A 23,690-nucleotide genomic window follows, 5' to 3' on the forward strand; every position below is an offset into this window, starting at 1 on the left:
TTTTTCTATTAAATTAACCTAAATTCCTGTTCCTTTGGTCTGGAAAAACATGTTGGTAATCTATATGTAAAATATCTCTGTTGAAGGGCACAGGTAGCTTTATCCTATAGATACTACATGCAAGTCATTGAAATGAATTGGGGGAGGGTAAGGATGTTTCATTTTTTGTGGAATTTTTGAGTGATGAAATTTGTGAAAGCAGAAATGTCTGGATTCTGTGGGAGGACACCTTTTGTGTGCTATCAGTTCAGCCGTGTCCAAACCCTGATGGGCAATAGTGCTGGCTTCCTTCTCCCCATGAGAGTTTGTCTCTTGCATTCTTTGGATTAAAAAGCTGCATGCATAAATACCTTTTGACTCAGAAGGCTTGGGAGGAGCGTAGTAGTTTTATGGTCGTTCATGGCCATTTGCACAGTACAATACTGATGCTTGTTTATATGCCAATACTCACATTCTGCACACCTCAGGTCACAACCCTGGTCTACCACTTAAGAGCAGCAGGCTGTCTCTCCTTTCCATTAAACCAAGAGGGCTCCCTGTAGTCTTATCTGTGATCCCTGCAGGATCAGAGTTTCCACTGACATTAGCTGATGCTTTCATTCATTTTCCACTTAGTCCTACAACCTGAGTGGAGAACAAAGTGGCAACTCATCCTCAGAATTTGTATATTCAGATGAAGCTCTAAGCACGTTCACTGAGGACATGTAAAGAAGATCCTGAAAAAATATTTTTTAGCCACTGGCTTTCAGCCTCAAATATCTCAGTATCACCAACTTGGTTTCAAAATATGGAATTAGGTCATCAATCTCTCAGTTTTCCTGTCAGTTCTTGGACAGCACATGTTCAGCAATAGTTTCATTAAGCCACACTAGGAAAAAAGGTTGGCCTAACCCTTATACTGATGCTGTATGAAGAGCTGCTTCTTTCAGGTCCCATCCCACCTTCATATTCAAACTGGCATGAGAAATTCAAGCAATCACAATGTCAAGACTTCATCTTCTTTGGGTGGGAAATATACAAAAAGTACATTCTTTACAGCTCTGGCCAAATAAGTCTGCCCTAGAGGATGTACATCTAAATGCTGGTTTGTGAAGCCTCACAGAAAAGCAAGCCTAGACAGAGTTTTAGATTGAAAATGAGAAATCTCCGGTGTCAGTTCAGACTTTTTGAATATTGTTATTTCTTGATGCATTGACAGCAGTGGCCAGATGCAGAATTAGTAAACAGCACTATAGTTAGTCCTTGCACAAGAGGCTCACTGCAGCAATGGGATTGTGATTGAAGGAAGCTAGTGTGTCCCCATATGCAGAATTATCTTAAGTGATTGATCTCTGATCAATGCTGAGTATTCATATTTGACAGTATTTGGACATATTTGGAGTATTCATTATTTGACACCTTGTTGTTAGCATGCAGAACAGATATGGACCTTGTTAGGAAGATCAGAACCTGCTAAGCTTGAAGAAAATGCAACTTTTCATCCTGTATGAAAGGACACTTGATGATGTCGGTCCAGATCTGTTCATTGATTTCTGCCTTATTTATAACACAAGTCAAAAAAACAATGACAGATTTTTAAGTTAATCTTCTTTTTAAGGCATGTCACTTCCATGGCAAACTATTTGCCTGTTCATGTATGTTCAGAATAATTCTTATTCAATCATTGATTTAAAAGTGAAATGAATACTCAGACAGACCTCTTCCTTACTAAAAGTCTCAGAGACAATGGCAGCTGTGGGTCAAAAAAATCGCATGCATCAGCTAACACTATTTTTAACCAGAACAGTTAGCATGCCATAGACAAGCAGAATATCTGCTGACTGTTGTATGAATGCACCATTTTGTAAGTGGAGGATGCATTTCTCTTTCTGTAAATGGGCCGTATGCCTTTCTAGCTGCTGCTGTCCATCTCAATCATACGCCAGTGTTGTGGGATCAGCAAATCAGAGACACACCGGGTTGTGTCAGTGGAAACTATGCTTCTGACCAGTAGCTTCCGTGGCTCTTGGGTTAGACCCCATCTACCCACACACCAATCTCCACTGATATATCTCATCTCTTTCTGGGAGGCTTTGCAAGGTCCCTCACTGTGGAGAACACAGTTTTCTAATAGAGACTTCCCTATGAGACTATACAGATTACCCCAGTTCCTATTTGGACTACAAGCTTCCAATGTCCTGTGAAATTCTGAGCAAACCCTGTTACTGAATATATGCTATAATACCAAGGCTGCTGCATGTTGTCAGGTAATGATAAGAGGCATGACCCTATGACCCTTTAAAATGAGTAAACTTATATGCAGAGATACTAGAGCTAACTACAGCAACTTCATTCCTAAATAGAACTTGCAGCTGGTGATGGCCAAGTTAATTCTCTTAGTAGCCACATTGCAACCAGACTGAATATTACCTATATCAGTGGCCACTTTAGGTAACTATCTGCTACTTAAAAACAAAACAAAACAAAACAAAACAAAACAAAACAAAACAAAATTGATGAACTGAATGACTTTGAGAAGGCCTGTTATAAATTCAAGATTCCTGTAAAGACATGTAAGTGACAGCTTGTATGATTCAGTGTTTTCAATCTGCAGTGCAACTCATGGAACAGTAACTTGTCTTTGATCCATTACCATGCCTTATATTTATATTGCATATGCCATTGTCATGTCATTGGTTAAGAATGAATCAGGAAAAGTTCTGTCATTAAATGTTTGTGCAAAATATTTTAAGCGAGCATTAAAAAAGTTTTACAACATACAAAAAAAGTCCTAGTCGAGTTTGCATCAAAAAGAAACCGACCCCAACGTGAACTTACATGAAAATTTTCAGAATCTGCAGTTTCAATATATGATAAATAAGGTTGAAAAAGTATGAACACTTTGTTTAACAGAGGGAAAAAACGTTTGATGTAAATTTTTTCTTTACTTGTATTAAATCATTGTGGGAGATTCCAATTTTGTTTAAATTGATTATCTGATTATTTATTACCATCACTCATGACAGTGTTTTGAGGCTTAAATCCTCCTCTTAGTCCACTAGCAAGGACCAAAGAATTGTATGTAGCAACACAGTGTCCTTGAGATCAAATTAAAGCTATAGAGTTTAGGATTACATCCAGCCTGTGACAGTGCAATCAACACCTGCACTCCTTCTGTTGGTTGCACACTGGTGAGCCAAGAGGATTCAAACTTACTGTGGTCTGGGGACATTTCTGCAAAATTTCAGAGCAGAGTAATACAGGGTCTCACTGAAATCCTCAGGATAAAGGCTGGGAGATTGCAGGTATGTTCACCTGCTGTGCAAGAGTAGCAGACACCACCACAAAAAAACATACAATGGCAAGAAGGCTCTAAGCGTTTAGAAAAACAAAAACAAAAACTTTTCCAGTAAGCAACAAATGGAGCCTGTCCATGCCATACCAAAGGCTGGTTTTTGTTATATCTTTTTCTGAGCAGCTCATGCATTTGTTGCCAAAGATGGGCAATGCACAGCTTTGATGCCCCTTATACAATCATTTATTTATCACTGTTTCTCAGTGTTTGGGGATGGATTTGTTGAAGGTCTTCTGGGAAAACAACACCAATTTTCAAAGCAAATAATACCATCCCATCACAAAACACAGTGGACATCTTTGCTTTATGGTGTTACAAAATTAGCTGGTTAAGTACCCATTTTGCCAATCAGCCTGGGGAGGAGAAGCTAGAACATTGCCAGGATGTGAGTATTTATTTACCCAAGGAGAATTAATGGCTCCATCATGCAAATTCAACAAAAGCACTGAATGCTCACTCAAGCTTGACAAGTTTGATTTAGTTAATAATATCCATCTCTTCCACTTACAATTGTCCCTGTCCTACCCACTGCCCTGCTCCTGGTGGGTGCAGATGCTCTTTGAGCTGTGGGTCAGAAGGTCTCCAAGTCCCCACACTTTGCACTGCTGTCAGCCCCAGTGCTTGTGACCATGTCATTGTGCCAATGATCGAAAGAGAAAAATAACTCATAATACTCATTCCCCAAATAAAGGCCCTTTTCCTACTCCAAGAGCAAGGCCATATTGAAGGTGTGTAAACGCTGCTCTGACTGGGTCTACTTCCAGCACAGCCTCCCTGAATGCTTTCAATCCCAAGGGGGTCCAGGAGCTCACATAGCCAAAAGGTGCTACAAAGCCTCTTTCCAGCTGTACCTGAATAAGAGGAGCTGTATCATTTGCCCGTTTCTGCACCCTTGGCAAAGAATATGTAGTCATTAAAGGGAATGTCCTGGACTGTTTGCTTGGGAAATCATCAGAAGTGATTACCTTTTGGGTATTTCTGCAGTGTCTATAGTGGAGACGAGGAATGAGGGGGGACTTTAAGCAAGAGGATGATCTGGATAGGCTGGACCGATAGGCTGAGGCCAACTGTATGAAGTTCAACAAGGCCAAGTGCCAGGTCCTGCACCTGGGGCGCAACAACCCCAAGCAGAGCTACAGGCTGGGAGATGAGTGGTTAGAAAGCTGCCTGGCAGAGAAGGACCTGGGAGTACTGGTTGATAGGCAGCTGAATATGAGCCAGCAGTGTGCTCAGGTGGCCAAGAAGGCCAACAGCATCCTGGCTTGCATAAGAAACAGTGTGGCCAGCAGGGCTAGGGAAGTGATTGTCCCCCTGTACTCAGCTCTGGTGAGGCTGCACCTCAAGTACTGTGTTCAGTTTTGGGCCCCCCACTACAAGAAGAACATCGAGGTGCTCGAGTGAGTCCAGAGAAAGACAACGAAGCTGGTGAGGGGTCTGGAGAACAAGTCTTATAAGGAGCGGCTGGGTGAGCTGGGGTTGTTCAGCCTGGAGAAGAGGAGGCTCAGGGGCGACCTTATCGCACTTTACAGTTACCTTAAAGGAGGCTGTAGCGAGGTGGGGGTTGGTCTGTTCTCCCACATGCCTGGTGACAGGATGAGGGGAATGGGCTAAAGTTGCACCAGGGCAGGTTTAGGTTGGATATTAGGAAGAACTTCTTTACTGAAAGGGTTGTTAGGCATTGGAATGGGCTGCCCAGGGAAGTGCTTGAGTCACCATCCCTGGAGGTCTTTAAGAGACGTTTAGATTTAGAGCTTAGTGATATGGTTTAGTGGAGGACTTGTTAGTGTTAGGTCAGAGGTTGGACTAGATGATCTTGGAGGTCTCTTCCAGCCTAGATGATTCTGTGATATTCTGTGATTCTGTGAAAACTAACACACTGAAAAGTTGCTTTGCGGAACTAGGAGGTAGTACACTGATCCTGCCCAGTATTTTTGGATACCTACCTCTAGCAGGAAGAGAAAAGTGAAGTAGAATAGAATGTGAAATTGATTACCAGTACGAATCTATTTTGTTGTCTTGTTGGGGCAAGAGTTTCCCTGCTAAATTCTGCCCGGTTATTTCAGTAAATCATATCCCGATTAAGTTTAGGATCTCCAGTAAAGGGTCGCTCTATTTAAAATGGACACAACCACTTAAATACAGCCCTGAGATGTTCGTCTGTTTCCTCCATGGGGTTATGTCTATCTGCAGAAATCCTGTGGTCAGGGAAGGCTTTGTTTATACCAATTAAGTACAGCTCGCTGTAAAACATAAGAGACAGACACCATGCTGCTACAGTTGCCTCTGGATTATGAATAGTTTTCTTCCAGCATGGAAAGATCCTATGTTTAACTGTACATTAAACATACGCAAATGTATCCAGATGCAAATAACACCACCTTTACTTAATGATACAGTCAGCCCCTACCTTTCTTTTCCATATTTCACAAGACACTATCTGGATTTCCAACACAGAATTACCAGCAAGATTACATAAATTTCAGTGAGATTTGAGTGTCTCCATTTCACTGCCATTTTGGACATTCTTGGCTACTGAGCTTCACCAAAAAAATAGGAATCTGAAGCTCCAGAAATGGAGAAGCTAAACAGATTCTTTACCAATGTAGTTCCGAAATTTTGAGAGACAGACATGGTATTTCCCTCTCCTTCAAGAAACAAGAAGGGTACAGAGCACCATATTAGCAATAAGGACAGCGACTGCTCCATTCCCCTTTCCACTTTCTCGTGAGGCTGTCAAATTTCAGGCTGCAAGTGAACAGCAGAAAACCCTACCAGTCTCTGACCTTTGTGCTTACACAGACAAGGGGGAAACCCTGGCCAGCTTATGCATCCAGTCATCCACATTATTAGCACAAATGGAGGTTTAAAGCAGATTTTTAAAACAATTAATACATCTTTCTGGGCTCTGTTTACACCTGTTCAGTACCCCTTAGGGCTCTGGCTCTTCAATGGGCTTCTAACAACCATTATATAAATAGAAATATACATATATACATAGAATATGCAATATACATATATACGTAGAAATTAGGGAATTTATATACATAGAAATTAGGGCATTACACCAAAAATAGAATGACAAAAATTCCCTTTGTGTCAGCAGAAAGGGCACCTTTGGTTGATGTAAATATTTTTATTCAGTAGGGAAAAGAATAGGGGGCTGTGCAAAATAATGCAGTTGATAAAGGTAGTTGCCTCTCACAATTAAAACTAACCTGAGGCTCTATGTGATCTCAGCTAATCCAGAAACAAAAGGGTCTTTCATCCTAAAATCATTATATCTCATTCTGCTCCACACACTGCTGTTCATGGGGGATATCCTCATCCCTTTCCAAGGTTCTGCCACATCCCTTGGCACAAGGGGGCTGCAGTGGCTGAGGAGCCAGCATCTTAACCTCAGCCTTCATGATCATCACTTTTGAAGAGTAGACTTCCATCCCAAATACCTCTCAACACCTTGGATCATATCACATCAATATTCATGAAGGATGTCCCCTTTGTCCCTTTGTCACCCAAACAGGGAGACAGGGATGTGGTCACTGTGTAAAATGACTGACTGGAGGCTTATAATTAACAGGAGGCTGAAGCTAGACAAATCAGAATTGGAAAGCAGGCTCAAGTTTCATATGCTTAGCCAAAATCGTGTCGGGGGGTGGGGTGGGGGGAAAAGTGTAGGAAATACCACAATCTCACAATCTCTGTGCCTAGAAATTTTCAAGGTTAAGACAAGATTCCTTTCAGGGAGCAGTAATCTATCAAACATTAAGTCTTTGGGCTAAGCTGACGGGTAACCCCAAGAGGAATCCTCAGGGTGACGTTTAATGGTTTGTTACACACAGGTTAGTCTAAGCTCCTCATGGACTTAAGCTTCATGGATAAACTTTTCTTTAGCAAAATTCAAGGAGCTAGTCCCACCTGCCAGCCAAAAGAAAATGTGTCAAGGATGAATATGGGAAAAGCACAACTCTTCCTAACACTGAATTTTCTAGGTTCTTATTGTTGATCAGTGAAAAACAGTTATGATGAGTGTTTCTTTATCAGCTGGGTGAAACTTTTGTAACCCGTAAGATCGCATACAGAAGCCCAAGTACAAAATCTATATACAAGTTTCTGTGAAAGTAAACAAGCAAAAGGAGGAAACAAGGTCATTTTTTGGAAGGTTACACAAAAATGTCGCTAGTAATGCTAAAGAAGATAACCTGTGAATGTTTTTAAATGAGAGGGAGTGATTTTTTGATTAAGAAAGGTTGGGAATTAGTACGTCACTTTCAGTGACTAAGTCTCATGGGGGCTACAAGAGAAAAATTGATTTATGACTACCTGCATATAAAATTCTGTGTGACTCCAGGCTTGGCTTACAAGGATATTCACACCCTCATCCAACTGGCCTACTGAAACACCATGTGCTGTGAATAAATGGCAGATTTTGGAAATCAGGAGGGAAACAGAATCAAGATAAGGGCCATGTACTTAAAACTGCTTATGCGAAGACATAGCAATTTCCTGGAAACTGTGACAGTGCTCTAGTCTGGGACTCAGAAGAGACAGGTTTTGGTTTGCTGTTATACCATTAACCTGACTCGATGAGTTTACTGCAATTCATTTTTTTCTGCCTCTTTAATGGGTATATTTCTTGCCCCATTTTAAAATGCACCTATCAACAGATAGGAACTTGTTTTAAGTATAGGTTGTTGTATGAAGTTAAAGGCACAGCCTACAGCTTGACATGACCCTGATGAAGAGACATTGCTAAGGGACACAAGAAATTGTACACAGAAGTCTTCCAGCTATGAGGTATTATGTATGTTAACACTTCGTTCACTTATTTTTTAAACAATGTGACAAATGTTTTTAAGCAAGGTGACAAGGTAACAGAAATGACAAACAAGTGAAAATTAAATCTAGGAAGACCCAAAGTAATTGACTGGTATTGCTTGAATTAAGGCAGAGCTGGGATGCTTTGGTAGTGGTATTCTCCAGTTGTGTACACTGGGCAGATAAAGAATTTTAATATAGAAGAAAGGAAAAAAAGAGAGTCAAGGTTTGGTAAGAGGTATTATCTAGCCCACAAGAAATCTGGCAAACAGTTAAACCACCCTGTGGAATAGTTTAAAATTCTTCTCTAAAGCTGTATTTCTGTCTTAACTCCTCGAATATCTACCCTCCTCCACCCCCCCCCCCCCAAAAAAAAGGGAAAAAATAAATAAAAGAAAGAAAAAAGGAAAAAAGGCTATTCTGTTAACAGTTATTGGCAGATCTACAGCTTTAGATGTGACTTGCAATTCAGAGGGCCTAATATGTAAGCAATTTCTGATGCGCATTCCTATAATTGTATGCTTTGAAATGCTTCGACTGAGACAATAGAGTCAGCAGAGAGCTGGTCTTCCTGGCACTATTCCAGGGCAGCTGAAATGAATTACAGCACTTCCAATGAAAGAAGTAACGAAGAAATAACAGAAACCTTTTAAAACTCAGCACTTTTACCTTGTGGGAAGGCTATGAAAGGGGATAGCCAGGGTGTGTGAATTAGTATCTCAGGTCCCACAGAAAAGCATATAGGCAAATAAAGTGAAGGTAGTAAGAACTGAAGAAACAAAATGCTTTTATTACACACATTGGAAAATAATATGAGAGAAGCAAATATTTAATAACGTTGCAAGGACAGATCTCCTAGTTATGTAAAGCCAGTAGTATAAAACACCAAGCCACCAAACCTGCAAGCAGAAGACTTTCCAAATACTGCATTTTTTCATGGCCATGCATTGTCTAGCAAAAAACAAGTAAGAAAGAAATTGAGACTGAGGAAGTTGGCAATTTTTCTGTTGTAATGAGTATCAAATTATACTATAAAATCTCATAAAGACATTTGAGATTATGGGATTCCATGTTACACCCTCTGAATACAAATCAGAAATTGTAAAGAGGCCTACACTAAGAAAAAATAACAATGGCCCAAAGATCTATTAGGCAGCAGGCCACAGCTTTTTTTCTAAGAGGTGAGGATTATAAATACTCAGTACTGTGATAGTACATGACCTCTGCTGCTGTCTGTCTCTTTCTGACATTGTGTCATTATCCTTTCAACTGGAGCAGATAACCAAATTTGCAGTGTGGGTGGCTCCTATTATCAGCAGAAATAATAAAGTTTATATGTTTGTCTGATGCACAAATTTACATTAAAAAAAAAAAAATCTGTTTCTCTCATCTCATCAAGAGACTGAGCATTTTCTCCTAGCTCTGGATTTCTTGCTGATTAGAAACAACACCAGACCAGCCTTTGAGGAGCACTATTTTCTTGATTCATATGGGTCTATGGCTCATTTTTGACCTTTTTGCTTTCTCCAGGAGACATACGAACCTTTACAAAATTAAAATTACGTCTGTACCTACACTTCGGGTACCTCAGCTTTGGCCCATGGTTAGCTGGATACTCCTGTTTTAGCATGCTTTGCATTTGTAACTATACCATTCCCTATACTACAATAACTATACTACTATGTACACCATATATGTAATATAGCTTATATTTCATACCAGGGACTTCAAATATTATAAATTCTGTTAAAAGAGATAAACATGGATATAGAAAAGACAAGGGACAGAGAGCATAATTAGGGTTTTTTTAGGCAATGTTTCATTCCTACATTTTTTAATCCAGCAGCACTTGCTCAGACAATGCTCTTGGTCTTCAGTGCAAGAAAATCATTGCAACTGTGAGCCAAAACCAAGTCACTACATATTTGTATTTTGACTTCTAAAATTCACTGTGTGTGCCAAAACTGTATTTCCCAGCAGCAACACAAGTGAAAAGAGTTTCTAGGTATGAGAAATTGCAAGGTGTATGTATTACACAGGACTCTCTGTCAAACTTCTTCCATTATTTAAGAATGAAGGAACAGCCAGGTCTATCAACTATATACATGCAATTAGAATAAATTTTCCCATAACAAACTGACATAAAACACAAAACTGTTTGATAAAATCATTTAGTGTTCCCACATTATATTGCACGCAGATCTAGTATTCATGTTAATTACCAAATGAATATCTCAGCTCTGAGAGGTAGGAAACATATAGCTTACCAGTTTGTGACAGTGTTTCAACGAATATTCATTAAATAAACAGCAGAATTTGCACTTCAGCTCCATAGTAATATTATGGTATTCATGATTATGAAGTGTTTATATCTACATCTCAGATTTTAGACAATCACTCAATAATTCTTCCTCAAGTACAAGTGGACACTTGGTCACCAAATTTTTAGTCAGTTTAAAGAAGAGCCTTGGTCTTTTAGAAGTGGGTTATTGCAGTAGCAGCATGAGAGGGAGACAAAAGTGCTACAGCTAGAGGTCTGGGTAGCACTAACATGTCTCTGACCTATGGAGGCTCACTCAAGTCCTTCTCCACACATAACACAAGTCACAGCCATGAGAGTAAACCCTTTATATTAAAGCTTGTAATCAGGAACACATTGCACCTGCAGCAAGGGAAATTAGGTAACGAATGATCCTACATATCATTATTACTGATGCAAAAGTAATAGCCTCAACCCAAACATCACCGCCTGTCAGGTTCATATGGAAAATAAAAATAAAAATAAAAACAAGCCGGCAAATAAATTAGGACTACAAACTTCTAAGTCTGAATATCCTGGTATACCAAAGGAGCAAGTATTTTTTTTCTTGACACCTTGGGGAAATGTGCTCATTTCAATAATTCAAACCAGGTCTAATTCCTTTTACTCACTGAGTTTACCAACATGGATTGGCACTTTGTTTTTGTGCGTTAGTTTGTTTAGTGTAAGATGTTGAGCTGAAATAAGCAATCTTTTTTTTTTCCTACTAGATGAATATCTCGATGAGTCTCAAGAATGTCAGTTGTGTGACACATTCTGTGACAAGTGCACTGGACCTGAGCCCAACAACTGCATCAGCTGCCCAAGCACAAGGTATGTGTCTCCTAGCACCATGCAACACAAAGATGTCACTTTAGCACTATCTTGCAGATTCAAATGAAGAGACAAGTGATGATTATGGCAAACAAATTGAAGATTATGGCAAACAACAAAACCAGTGTGAGAAACTGAGAGGACAAGTACGTGCACAAAACTGTTTGTTACACAGACATTCAGCATTTAAACAAATGATTCCCACAGCTAGAGAAAAAAGATATTTTAATGTGAAATAATATTTCTTTCATTGTCATCCATTCAAAATCATAACTGTTGGAGTCACAAGGGTGATAAACAGCAAGGCAATCTGCAGTGATACACAGCAATGGAATTTGACACAGGAGTGAATATGGACACTGAAGCTAGCAATCAACAGGGTGGAGATGCTCATAACACCTGAACATATGCTTCTAACTGCAGTTTATTTTTCTAACCTCTCACAAGGCGTGAGCAGATCTAAAACAAAGCTTCTCCACAGGAGATCACTGCAGAAGAGAAGCTGAAGTTTAGGTGCTCTAGCATCTAATCCAGGAGCCTGTTGTTTCTAAACTCATGTCCTGTCAATAGCTCTGTCCTCACACCAGTAACTCTGGTTCCCTTACATTGCAGCCAGCTGGTATTTAAGTAGTATGAAATCAAAATCTGGTCCTGTAAGGCACGGAAAAACAATCCTCAAGCAATGCTACAATTTACACTGCAAAAATCTATGTTAAGACTATAGGATACACAAGGATCAGTGGAGTCCAGACAAATTCATAGCTGAGGAAACAGTATGGATTTAATGCATATGAAGTTGGACACGGCATTAGCACAGGTTTTGGGCAGAATTTTGGACAGAGAACTGGATTTTTCCAATTCACAATTGCATTAACTTAGGTTGTTTGTGCTTCCTAGCAATGCATTTTGAGATGTAAAACAAAGGTGCTGAACAAACTAGTTACAATGCCATAAGGCAAAGCCACTAGAAGTTTGGAGCAATGAAGTTTCTGTGATCTTTTGGAAGGGTGCTGCTGTCTCCCCAGTAAATAATTCTCCATCAGTTTTCAGGTTTTTCATCTAAGTTTTCCAAGAGCTCTCTGTGCTCTTTTTGAACATTATGAAAAGCTGTTAGAAAAAAGGAATATTGGACAGTCACAATTAAAGAAATAATAATAATGGAAAACTTCAACCAAAAGCTAAATAATAAGTCCTTCCAATGGACATTATTTGTTATGTGCTTGAAATAGACCAACTGAACTGAAACAGGATCCTAAATTTTGTAGCTCTTTAGAGCTTTAGATGGTGTCTGTTGAAGACAGTAATGAGTGGCTATTAGATATTAGAGACTAAAATTCAGCAATCCTGCTTTCCTACAGGGAAACACCCGTCCTCTTTGAAAAGGATGAAAAGATTTGGGGTGGGGGGTAATTACCAAAAATCCCCTGAAAATGAAAACAGTGATCAATCCCTGTTCTTTCTGAAAATTCAGCAGGGAATGTCACAATAATTCATAATAAAATCACCGCTAGTTCATTTGCTTATTTGAAAGTTCAAAATGTGGCTACTTGTTTTATAAAAATTATGTAGTAGTGGTAGTATAGTTTTTGTCCAGCTAAACAAACAAAAAAAAAAGTATATTACTACTATAAAAGGTGGGGTTTTTTTTCTTTTTTTGTTTTGGTGAGGATAGCTATCATTACAGCTAGCACATGTGACAGAATACAGTAACACTAACTCCAGTGTTTCTGACATGGTGTCCCATTTGCACAGAAACCTAACAGTGTGGGCTGTGGTCCACATGAAGAGATGAATACTGGTCTTCAGCAATACAGATAGTGTTCTACGAACAGTCTGTCAGACTCCAGAGCAAAGACACATCTTTGCTGAATCCACCCTTACGAGCTTCTCCCTGTTTCCGTGCAGCAGCCTGACTTCAGCCTCACAAGTCTTTTTAACCAATTCCTAAGCTTGCTTAGACACTAATGTTCTGCGTGCACTTCAGGAAGGCTGTTTGCATTATAGCATATTCTTCCATATCCACACTTCATAAGTCTAGACATTTCCAGTCATGGTAAATTTGAAACGGTTTCAAAGACAATTTGAAAAAATTGTTTTTAAACTTTGCAGATGTTTTTTTCCCCTTCTTTCAGAATAAATCTGACAATGACCATAGCAACTCAAATTTATGAAGGCCTATTGCAGACATTTTCAATACCACTGCCTGGCTACAAGGAAGCATGCACTATCTTCATGTTGTGGAAAGCCTATTGTTCCCTAGTTGTACAGAAAACCTGATGGTCTTGAAATCTGTACTAAGATCCTGAATTGTGCTCAACTTCTCTAGAAATTGAGTCCTAAATCCTCATAAACCAAACTGATTGAGGACAAAAACTGTTGAGAGTGGGAGATAACAGTCTCTTCTCTCTAATTTTCTAAATATTGAAAACACGTTCCAACTCTAGCCAACTTGTCTTATACTCTTTTAATAGTCATATCTGTATTGATGCTTTTCTCCTTTTCATCCAGAAAGAATAAAATCATTAGACACTAAATAGTGGTGAAAATGGACCAGAGATTTTCATTACATATAAGGATTCTGTAGCAGATTATTTGTTATGCAGCAGAACAACATTTAGTAGCAAAACTCCTAAGTATTTGCACATATGCAAGTCTAAAAAGACAGATCCTAAGGGCCAAGATTCAAAGAGGTGTTTGACTGCATATACTTAGTCATTGCACTGAAGCCACAGTATTTTTCACAGCTAGCATTTGAACTAACAGATAGACCATTGCTTCACAGAGAAAGACCTAGTCTTGCTTTCCATTAGGTGACCACTTCAGAGAATGTAGTAGAAAGAAATTTAAGTATAAGACCAAAGGATGATTTTTCTGGGAAAATAATCCAACTCATCTCTGAAGTCCAGGTTCTACGCATGGTTGACATTCTAATCAACAAATACTATCAATAAGATCAGGGAAATGAAGGAGTGGAGTGCAAAGACTCCTGTCAATACAGTGAAGGAAGTATATCTTGTTTTTCTTGTCAGTACATTCTAAATGTAAAGAACAGGTTATTGGTGAATTTGTAATTATGCCTCCCTGTGCCTCAAAAGATTCTTTGATGATGGTCGCTGTGTTATGCAATGCCCCAGAGGAAAGTTTGAATTCAAAAGGCAATGTCATTTGTGCCATCACACCTGCCTGGACTGCAGTGGAAGTGAACCTAACAAATGCACCGCTTGTGGAACAGGTGAGAAAGATTTCTTCTTGCAGCTTTTCCCCCTTGCTTGGCATCCAAGTTGCTTTTCTTCTCTGCTCTCAGGACCTGTTAGAGCCAGCAAAACAAGCAGTGCTTTTGCTACTTACCTGCCTCATAACTGTGTTTTAACCTTGAAGGGTTTTGGAGCTCAACTGCTTTTGTTAAAAGTGTAACAAAACATGGCTCTGCATTGTCTTTCCATCTTTATGCGTTCCCCTTTGTGTATTTTGAATAGGAGCTATGGTCATAGAAACAGAAACAGTAACAAGTAAAATAAAGTCAGAAAAAAAGCCTCTAGAAAAGCGTCTAGAAAAGAAAGTACCATGCCTACCTCCACCAACCTCTACACAGTGTGTGCTTCACTGAAGTGGAACAAACTTGCTGCAAAAACAGGCAGGGAATCCAGGGGGCTCTCCAAAACATCTCCTTGGGGAAGACTAGGAAGCCAGCATGGTAGCTTCCACCACCATGCCCCTACAGATGGGTAACTGAGGTCTGAAGAGAGATAACCACTAACACACACAGAAACTTGTCTTTTTGACACTTTTTTATGGAGTTTAGGTTGAGACTATGTAGTTAACTATGTGGTCGTTCCAAGAAGCAACACCTGTTCTTGTGAAGCTCCATCAGTGTCTGAAGCATAAAAATGATTCCCTCTCACATCTCTAATGCCTGATTCATAAAGAACTTGAGACCTATTACATGCAAGTGCCTGTAAGTGGTGTGAAATTGTCTTTTTTGCTCAATTTGTACACCCTGCGGTGTACAGCAATATCAATTTCTGAATTTCTGTATCAAGCAGTGGAGACCCCGACAAGAGTCACACCCTGAGAAAGCTAGCAAAGATCACTGTGAAGATTCAGACATGAAAAGGAAAGGAACAAAGTCTGAATTGTTTCTTCTTCTGTGGTGCAACAATTATTCCCTAACACAGCTGCTTTCCCTGCAGCGTCAGAAGTAAATTATGATAAGCAAATATTTAGGGAGCTCTACAGATAAGTAATAAAATACACTTAGCACTATACTGTATGCAATTTAAACTGTAGGGTAGCTCATTAGAGGATTACCCATGTTGCAGCACATGGCGCATGGAGTTATAGGAGTTTCCACGGGTTTCATTGAGAAGTCAGCTCCCATACACTACAGAATGTTATTGCTCTGATAGCAAACAGATGCACACTCGCTATTCAGATTCAAATCTAAAATTTTCCAGAGTTTAGCTGTGACTAGGGTGAGGATTACACTTTCATCTGTTATGGAAACATACTGATCCTTTTGAAAGGTGATGTGGGCAACTTTGCTTTCATAATGGTGATTTTACATCTATTTGTACAACACACTACAAGTACTTCTATGGTCACTGTAAGGGAATATTTGGAACCCAATAATGGAAATCTTGTGGTCCTTATTTGATTAGATTGATGGATATAGATAGTGATGGTTCACTAGCATAACATTTTTATATCACAGATCTTCAGGTGTGTGGAAGATCAGAGATCCTGAAACTTCTGTACATTTTCACTCATGCAGTGTAAAACTGAGCAAATCTTGTAGTCTGCATTCAATATCAATTCATATCAGATGAAGCACTGGAGGATTAATAATGCCGCTTCTTCTGCTAAAATGTCCTCTGCTGCTGACTTCTTTTCCCTGTTTGTCTGCCACACAGATAGACGAGGGATGGAGCGTTTTCTGTACCAAGGGGAGTGCAAAGAGGGCTGTCCTCCAGGTCACTACCATTCACAGCACACTTGTGTCCCCTGCTCTGGACACTGTGAGGTTTGTCTGGACTCCAGACACTGCAAAAAATGTTTCAGAGGATATTACCTTACCCAAAATATATGTCAGAAACACAGTTGCAGAAAAGGTAAGCATCCTTCAGTGCTTATATTCTATATATTAGAACAAATATTCTATTTAATCCATTACAGAAAAGTGGTTAAGCATTTTGGTTCCTGTTCTGAAATACACAATCACAACTGAACCTGAACTCCTTAAACTCCAGCTCTGATTCTCTTCTAATGCTGTGTTAATGCAAAACAGGAATATTGTCCTCAAATTGAATGGGGTTACACAAGAACAAATGAGCAAAGAAATTGCTGTGTATCTTTCTCCTTTTGAGATTTGCATAAAGTATAATTCTATGAGCCTTCAAATGTTGGCTTTCTATTACCTAGGATTAACCCTAAATTAGTGACTTTGAAAACACAGGTGAAGTGGAAGATCCTGACTCTGAAGATTGCATACCTTGTTCAGAAGGATGCCAGAACTGCCAGTTGGGTAAGTAGCCCCATTACAAACCTTTCTCCTTATTCTTCAGTTAGGGAGTAATTATTTCTCCTTCCTTTCTTGCCTGTGAGCAATTAACCACTGCTGTATTCTCTCACCAGCTAAATTGTATTTTTCCCAGCGTATTTATTTTTTAACACCAATTATAAATTCTATCACCAGCACAAATAAGAATAAGGATTTGTATTAATTTAACTAATTAACTTTGCAGCACATACTACTTTCTTCTTTCTACCAGACTTCTGCTCTAATATGTCATACTATAAAACTAACAACTCTGGTGACCAGCCATTTTGTAAAAGTGCAATCAAGCCTAATGCTTTTGTCTATACGTACTTTTCTACCTTTCTACTATACCTGTAGCTTTCTATATTGCTGAATGAATAGGTGGCAGGATCAAGTTTTAGCAAGATTGCAACTACACCATGGTCCTTTTTGTATGGTGTGGTATCCAGCTTCATGTCAGGTGGGTGCTTGGTCATGGAGAGAAAAAAAGAAAAGGGAAAGAATCTATTCCAATACCAATTTTCATTGCTGTTATAGATGGTACTCTCCTAGGCTATGTTCATATTTTTGGTGCCTTCATGACTCTTGTGGTTTAAAATCCGTTTTATCTTTCCTGCAACAATTTATTGCCAATCTTGGGTTTGAGCTAGTGCGGAACACCCTGTGAATAGCAACCTCTCTTAAAAATAGGCATTACTAGTAACTCAGGAACTGACTTTATTTGACTGTGAACTTAATAAGTCTGCATCAGGAAACTTCAAGACCTTTCGTTGGAGTACAGAGAAAGGAGTTATACTCATTTAAATAACTTACCTCTATCCTCAGAAGATCATCCTGTAAATCATCTCCTAAATATTAGTCATAATATTCATCAGTCATAATATCCACTACATATTAACTCTCAGGTTATTGCACTCAGAGTTCTAATTTTAAAAACTGTTTTTCAAAAGCTTCAAAGATCAACAGAATGGATACAAGTAAAACAAATACTGAGTTAACTTCCAGTGCTTAGTGAAGTCAGAAGTATTAGGATGCCAGAGCCTGGTAAGGGGCGTGCTGTTAAGAAAACTCCTTGGCAGTTACAATGCATATATTATTGAGAGTTTAAATACGTTGGTTTAATGTTAGCTCTATTTGGAACAGAAACACAGCAGTGGTATAAAAGATCCCAGACAGATTTTGTAAATTACCGTGTGTTCCTGAAATAAAGCATGACCTGTAAACTTCAAGCTTAAAATGAATCAGGTAGAGATGCCATTTTTTCACTTCTGCTCCTAATAGTCAATAAGATTTCTGGTATACCAATACCAATTCATAGGTAAGATGAGGACAGTAATAGCTTTCTCTTGTCTTATCAGAAAATTGACATATTTAGAGACTTCTGTAAAAAGAAACAACTGAACTGCCTGTCTCTTAGAAAACAGAAATAGATTATTTTGAAAGCTGTAAAGAAATTACACTGCCATAAAAATAATTAAAATTAGTATAATTTCAAGTTCAGGAAATATGGTATGTGATACATTTATTTTCACGTCTTTATGGCCTTTCTGCACAATGTCTTCTTAAAATTAAGAGAATATTGAACGATTTTGAAGTCTCACTTTGTCTTATCTTCCATTCAGGAGCACTGAGGAATTTAATCTCAGTAAGAACTGTAGAGCAGGAGTAGAAAAACATTCCAATGCAATGAACATTTCTTTTAGAAGTGCAGCAGGAAGCTCTGGGGAATGCTTTATTAAAAAAGAGGGAGAGAGAGAGAGAAAGGAAGCTAAATGTAATAATCACAGCAATTGGAATCAAAATTATATAGTTCACAGACCAAAAAGTAGTTATTCATATACAAATACAAATCCATTTCATGCATACATATGTATCTGCAAAGGTCTTAAGACCATTCTCTCACAAATAAATAAAAAATAAAAAATAAAAAATAAAAAATGGTCAGGCACCTGCTCTTTCTGAAGTGCTTTGAGATTGTTTGATACATACTGTAAGAGAAAAAAAAATATCTTCAGTTTATGCTTAGTGCAGGATCACTTATAGAAACCGTATGAGTTAAAAAAGGGAATCTCAGATCACAGTATCATCACATTGTCAATGGAGGAACAAAATGCCAGTGACGCACTTACTGTCTACAAATCACAAAGGTTGATTTTTTTTTCTTTATTGTAGAAACACATCTAGTTTTAAGTAGAGATAGATACGCTAATTAAGATAACTGATTGCTTTCAGTAGCCTGAAGAACAATTAATTTTTGGCCAAATATTTTTTCACCTTGCACCAGGGAAAAGATTGAACTACTGCCTTCAGTCTTGGAAAATGCTGTCTGTCTTTTTTCAGGCAAGTGCATAAAAATAAGATCTACTCTTGTTTTGTCATGGTGCCAGGTGCCAGCAAAACAGACCATTTAATGGAGGTGGATTGTGTGAGAAATTTCTCGATTAACAGCAACCCTATGGACAGATTAGGACATAGATATCATACTTCTATCACTTTTATGTTGATTTGATACTTTAAACCCCATGTCAGACATGCTGGATAGGACTGCAAAACCCACCATATAAGTTATGCTGCAGGTCAGTGTTCACCAGCAGTGAGGATGTTAAGGTAAAAGATTAACAGTATTTGTAATACTGTCTGGGATCCTCAAGGAACAATGTAAAATCCATTTGTTTTCCTCCAAGTTAGGACCCAGTTTGTTTTCAAAACTACTGTGTGGCTATAAGTCTTCACAGTATCTACACTGCAGGTCTAAGAGTGAAGATAGGGACTGACAGAACTACTAAATCAGGTAAAGGTAGTTTAAATACAGGTGATGCTTTCTTTTAAATTCAGAGGATACTTCTCTTTCTGATTCACTTCATTAATTCTGAGGCCGATCATATTTTAAGGAGATAAAGAATCTTTAAAACTGACAGACACCATTCTGCCTGCAGACAGTCAAGTCCTGGAATATGTTACAAGAAAATTACCTTAGATTTCACTAACCCCCAGAGGACCTATGGCTTTGTACACTGTGCCAAAGAAATAGCTATGCATGGCGGGGCTCACCTCCCTACCTTTTTCTGCCCACATGCTCCTGAACACATCTGACTGTGCCTGCTGCCTGCTAGCCCAACTGGTGTGTTCAAACACATCACATCCCATGAAATCTGAAAGACAGTCTTGCACAGGCATTGAAATCAGAAGTGAGAGCCAACGACAAGTCAAGTCTAAAAGGGACAAGTAAACACGAACACAGAATTGGACAAAGTGGCTCAGAAAGTATGAAATTTATTCAAATTTCAAGTCCACACTGTCAAGATTATGTTTATGGCTTTGCTACCTCAGGTCTGGTAGCCTAGTTTGAGACCCTGAGCCTACTTTCTGGACCTGTAGTCCAGAACCTGGACATGGACCTATTGCTCCCTCTCATTCAGAGAGATCCACAAGAAATTCAGGTCTTCATCACCCCTGACCATAAATCCATGACTAAATGTAAATGACTTGTGTTCTGGTGGGCACCAGAAAGCACCATGAAATCTATAAAATTAAATCCAGTTTCCTCAACAGAGTCATAATTTGAAAAGGAAAGTTTTGCTGATGCAATGCCATTAGGGAGGATAGTTTTCTATGTGCTGTTGCTGGAGTTACACTCCACCCTTCAGCACAAGTTCTCTGACTCCCATATTAAAATCACCTCAGAATCTTGTCCATATCTTCTCCAAACTCTTAAAATTGTAATGAGAATCAGGAAATTTCTTCAGAGTCAACCTTACAGTTTTTAAAAAATAGTCAGCTATAAGCCCACTTAGGACAAGAGAAAAGTGCTAAGATAAAACAGCAGAGTTTGAGCCATTTAATGTAATTATTTTAAAAGAATTCCAGAGTCAGTACAATTCAAGAATATAACAATCCTGGCTGTTATGTGCTGTGCCTGAAATACAACACATGGAACAATGTGTTCTAAAATACAACACATGGAACGGAGTGTTCTTTCAACCACTTTCATCTTTCTTTCTAATAATACAAATTGTTTTTGCCCTTTTGCACCTGCATAATATATAGACACAAAAAATGAGTACTTATGAAGATGAAAAATTATGAACTTCCTTGATACGCAATATCTACTGACTTATGTATTTTTCAGAAGCAGAAACCACCATAGCACTAACCAATAATGCTAAATACGAGCACCTAGTTTATTACAGAGCTAAATATTTGCAGACAGAGAGCTCAAGTGTATCATTGAAAAATTCATAGCAATCAGCTGAAGGATAGTTCTTCCTCTCAGGAGGGACTGCAAAAGTCAGGCTTTGACCCAATTTGTTTTCCTTTCGGACTTTGTCCTCCCATGGAGCCACATATTCCTGATCCAATTCCTGCTCAACTATTTGCTTATTCACTTCCACTCACCTCACCAGACTTGTGAAAGTATAACATGTTATGATATGAATACTTCTCAAGGTTTCTTGGAGATTACCTCATCTCTGTGTAACAAAACGCCTTGTATTCCATCGCCTTCTGACCCTTTCAGTTTTCTGCAGAGAAGCACAAAGTGGTTCTTACAACCTTTGCATCAGGACTGTTTTCAAAGGCTAACACAGAATAAAGTGTTTCTCAGTGCAAGTGTTCAGTGGTGCAGATAAGGACGTTCAGTATAGCCATCACACTTTTCTCCTTACGAGATACCTTACAAAAATATAAACAGCAAGAAAACACAAGCAGCAACCCTGAGAATAAAAGCCTATAAAACAGGCATTTAGGCCCAAGTGTGACTCTTCAGTTAAACAATGTAAAGCCTCAGCAACTCTCAAAGTTCATCCAGAACCTAACTATTTTGTTTGGCCTGGGCTACAAGGGAACAAACATACATCTGTAAAGGCAGAGGGGCAGACAGAAAGACATGTAAATGTTCCACAAGTTCTATAATACCAAGTAAGATGTGTAAGGTACTGTGAGTGAGAGAAAAGGTATCTGGAGGAGATCTAAAGAACATATGAGGCAGTTAAACTGACACTGAAGAGACAGTGAATAGACTCAAATTCACAGGTACAGATTAGGATTCTGGTAGTTGTGCTCATGATTAATGAGTGAAAAGTGATCTGGTTACCATAGCAACATAAGTAGCACAAACGAAAACTTCATATCTTCAAGCCTTCCCTGATGATGAATAGACCATGGATTTCAAAATACCAGAGAAAATTATGATAAGGATTCTTTCTTATCTCAGAGTAAATCTTCCTCAAGAAGTTAATCTTGCAGGATGGGCTTTAGATTTGCAGATAATAGGACTCGTTTCCACAGGTTTCTGGAGTAAGAATATGCAATCTGTGCAAAAAGAATGTCCAAAAAATCTGGAACAATTCTTTGATTTTCAGTACTGAGATTTCAGTGTAGGCAGAACATTACATTAAAAGATGTTGTCTTTCCCAAAGTATAGGTCGAAGGTAATTCCTTGCACAATAAAGATATGGGACATTTGAATTAAAAATAAATATATAAAAAAACTGTCTTTAAAATTTTTATTTTTCTCAGAAAACAAAATAAAACTTCTTTGGCAAAATCCAGGCTTGGAAATCAATGGAAGAAATTCAGATTGAATCATGAGCTTTGTGAACACAGGCATGCAGCCTGCTTGAATTCTTACTAGTTGCACAGATTATTCCTCTATAAATAGTAAGAGCATTGTCTTGGTTACTGAATTTTGACAACCCACCCCCCAAATTCCTTGAAAAAGATTACTTCACTGACTGAAAAGCAGAATTGTGATATCTGATTATCAAACGCTACAAAAACTAGTCTTCAGGAACCTATTAATTTTCTTGAACCATCTCATTATTCTGATGTTAAGATGATGTTCCTTATACTGCATTTGTAATGTCTGTAATCTGTTTAGTTCTTTAAGGTATTAATACTCCAGATTCCAGTTTAGAGCTATGTGTAATAACAGCATGGAAGAACAATATTGGTGTTAGATCAAAAGTTCATGTAGCTCTGTAACCAGTGGTGAAACAATGAACATACTGTTAAAATTACAAAGACAAAGAAAGTATATATTGCTAGTCCTTCAGCAATCTGAAATTCAGGAGCTTTGCTAATCAAATCAGTAAAGAACTGTTTGCTGCTGAATCATTCTGCTGGAATAACTGCAGAACAAATATATTAAAACAAAATAAAATCTAACCATTTCAAGTAACTCTACCTCAATATGTACTTGTTTCAATTACTTGGATTTGCAGAATGCCTTGACCTTTCAAATAAGGAATTGAGTTTAAAGAACAATTTATTGACTGGAGCAGAGCAAATTAGGATTATCTCCATACAGAGATGTTTCCTTTATGATTCCTGCCTGCATTCATTTTTTTTTTATATATATATATTTTTTTATCGGGGGGTCAATGGACTCCAGCTGTTCAAATTAGTGGCAAAACCTGCATTGATATCTGTGGTGCAAAGCTAGGATGTCTGGCCCACAGTCTGCATTCCAGCACTCTTCGGGTAGTGCTATTCACCCAGAAGAATTACCTGTGTAGTAAGAAACAATTCAAAGATAAGTGACTATCTTGGTCTGTTCCAAAAATGCACCTCAACACACAGAAAGGTCATTTTTTTGTAATACATAGCTATTATATTGCTTTAAATCTTCACATCAGGATTTACATACATGGAGAAGATGGTCAGCAGAGTAAAAGAGCAAAAGATAATACATCAGCTGAGTGCTGGAATAAACTCTAAGAAAAATAAACCAAACACCCTCACTTAATTGTTAGATACTACTGCTTATGTCTTGATTTCATTTCTCTTGAAGTACACATACTTTTAATTTTAATAGGAATATGAATGAAACACTCATTCTTCTTTTTAGCCCTGTAAGTAAGAATTTCTCTGGT

At 38.5% G+C, this 23,690-nt stretch overlaps 1 protein-coding gene across 1 annotated transcript in view; it reads left to right on the forward strand.

Annotated features, from left to right (window-relative positions):
- Positions 1 to 10,891: 10,891 nt before the first annotated feature.
- LOC310889516 (proprotein convertase subtilisin/kexin type 5-like) overlaps positions 10,892 to 23,690 on the forward strand; it is a 49,396-nt gene continuing 36,597 nt past the window's right edge. The window contains exons 1-4 of the mRNA XM_083817085.1: positions 10,892 to 11,282; positions 14,378 to 14,514; positions 16,193 to 16,390; positions 16,735 to 16,803. Coding sequence (XP_083673211.1) covers positions 14,403 to 14,514; positions 16,193 to 16,390; positions 16,735 to 16,803 — 379 coding nt within the window. The 5' untranslated portion in view covers positions 10,892 to 11,282; positions 14,378 to 14,402. The remainder of the gene's footprint in view (positions 11,283 to 14,377; positions 14,515 to 16,192; positions 16,391 to 16,734; positions 16,804 to 23,690) is intronic.

Source organism: Anser anser, assembly GCF_964211835.1.
Source record: "Anser anser genome assembly, chromosome: Z".
In the NCBI taxonomy this organism is placed as follows: Eukaryota; Metazoa; Chordata; class Aves; order Anseriformes; family Anatidae; genus Anser; species Anser anser.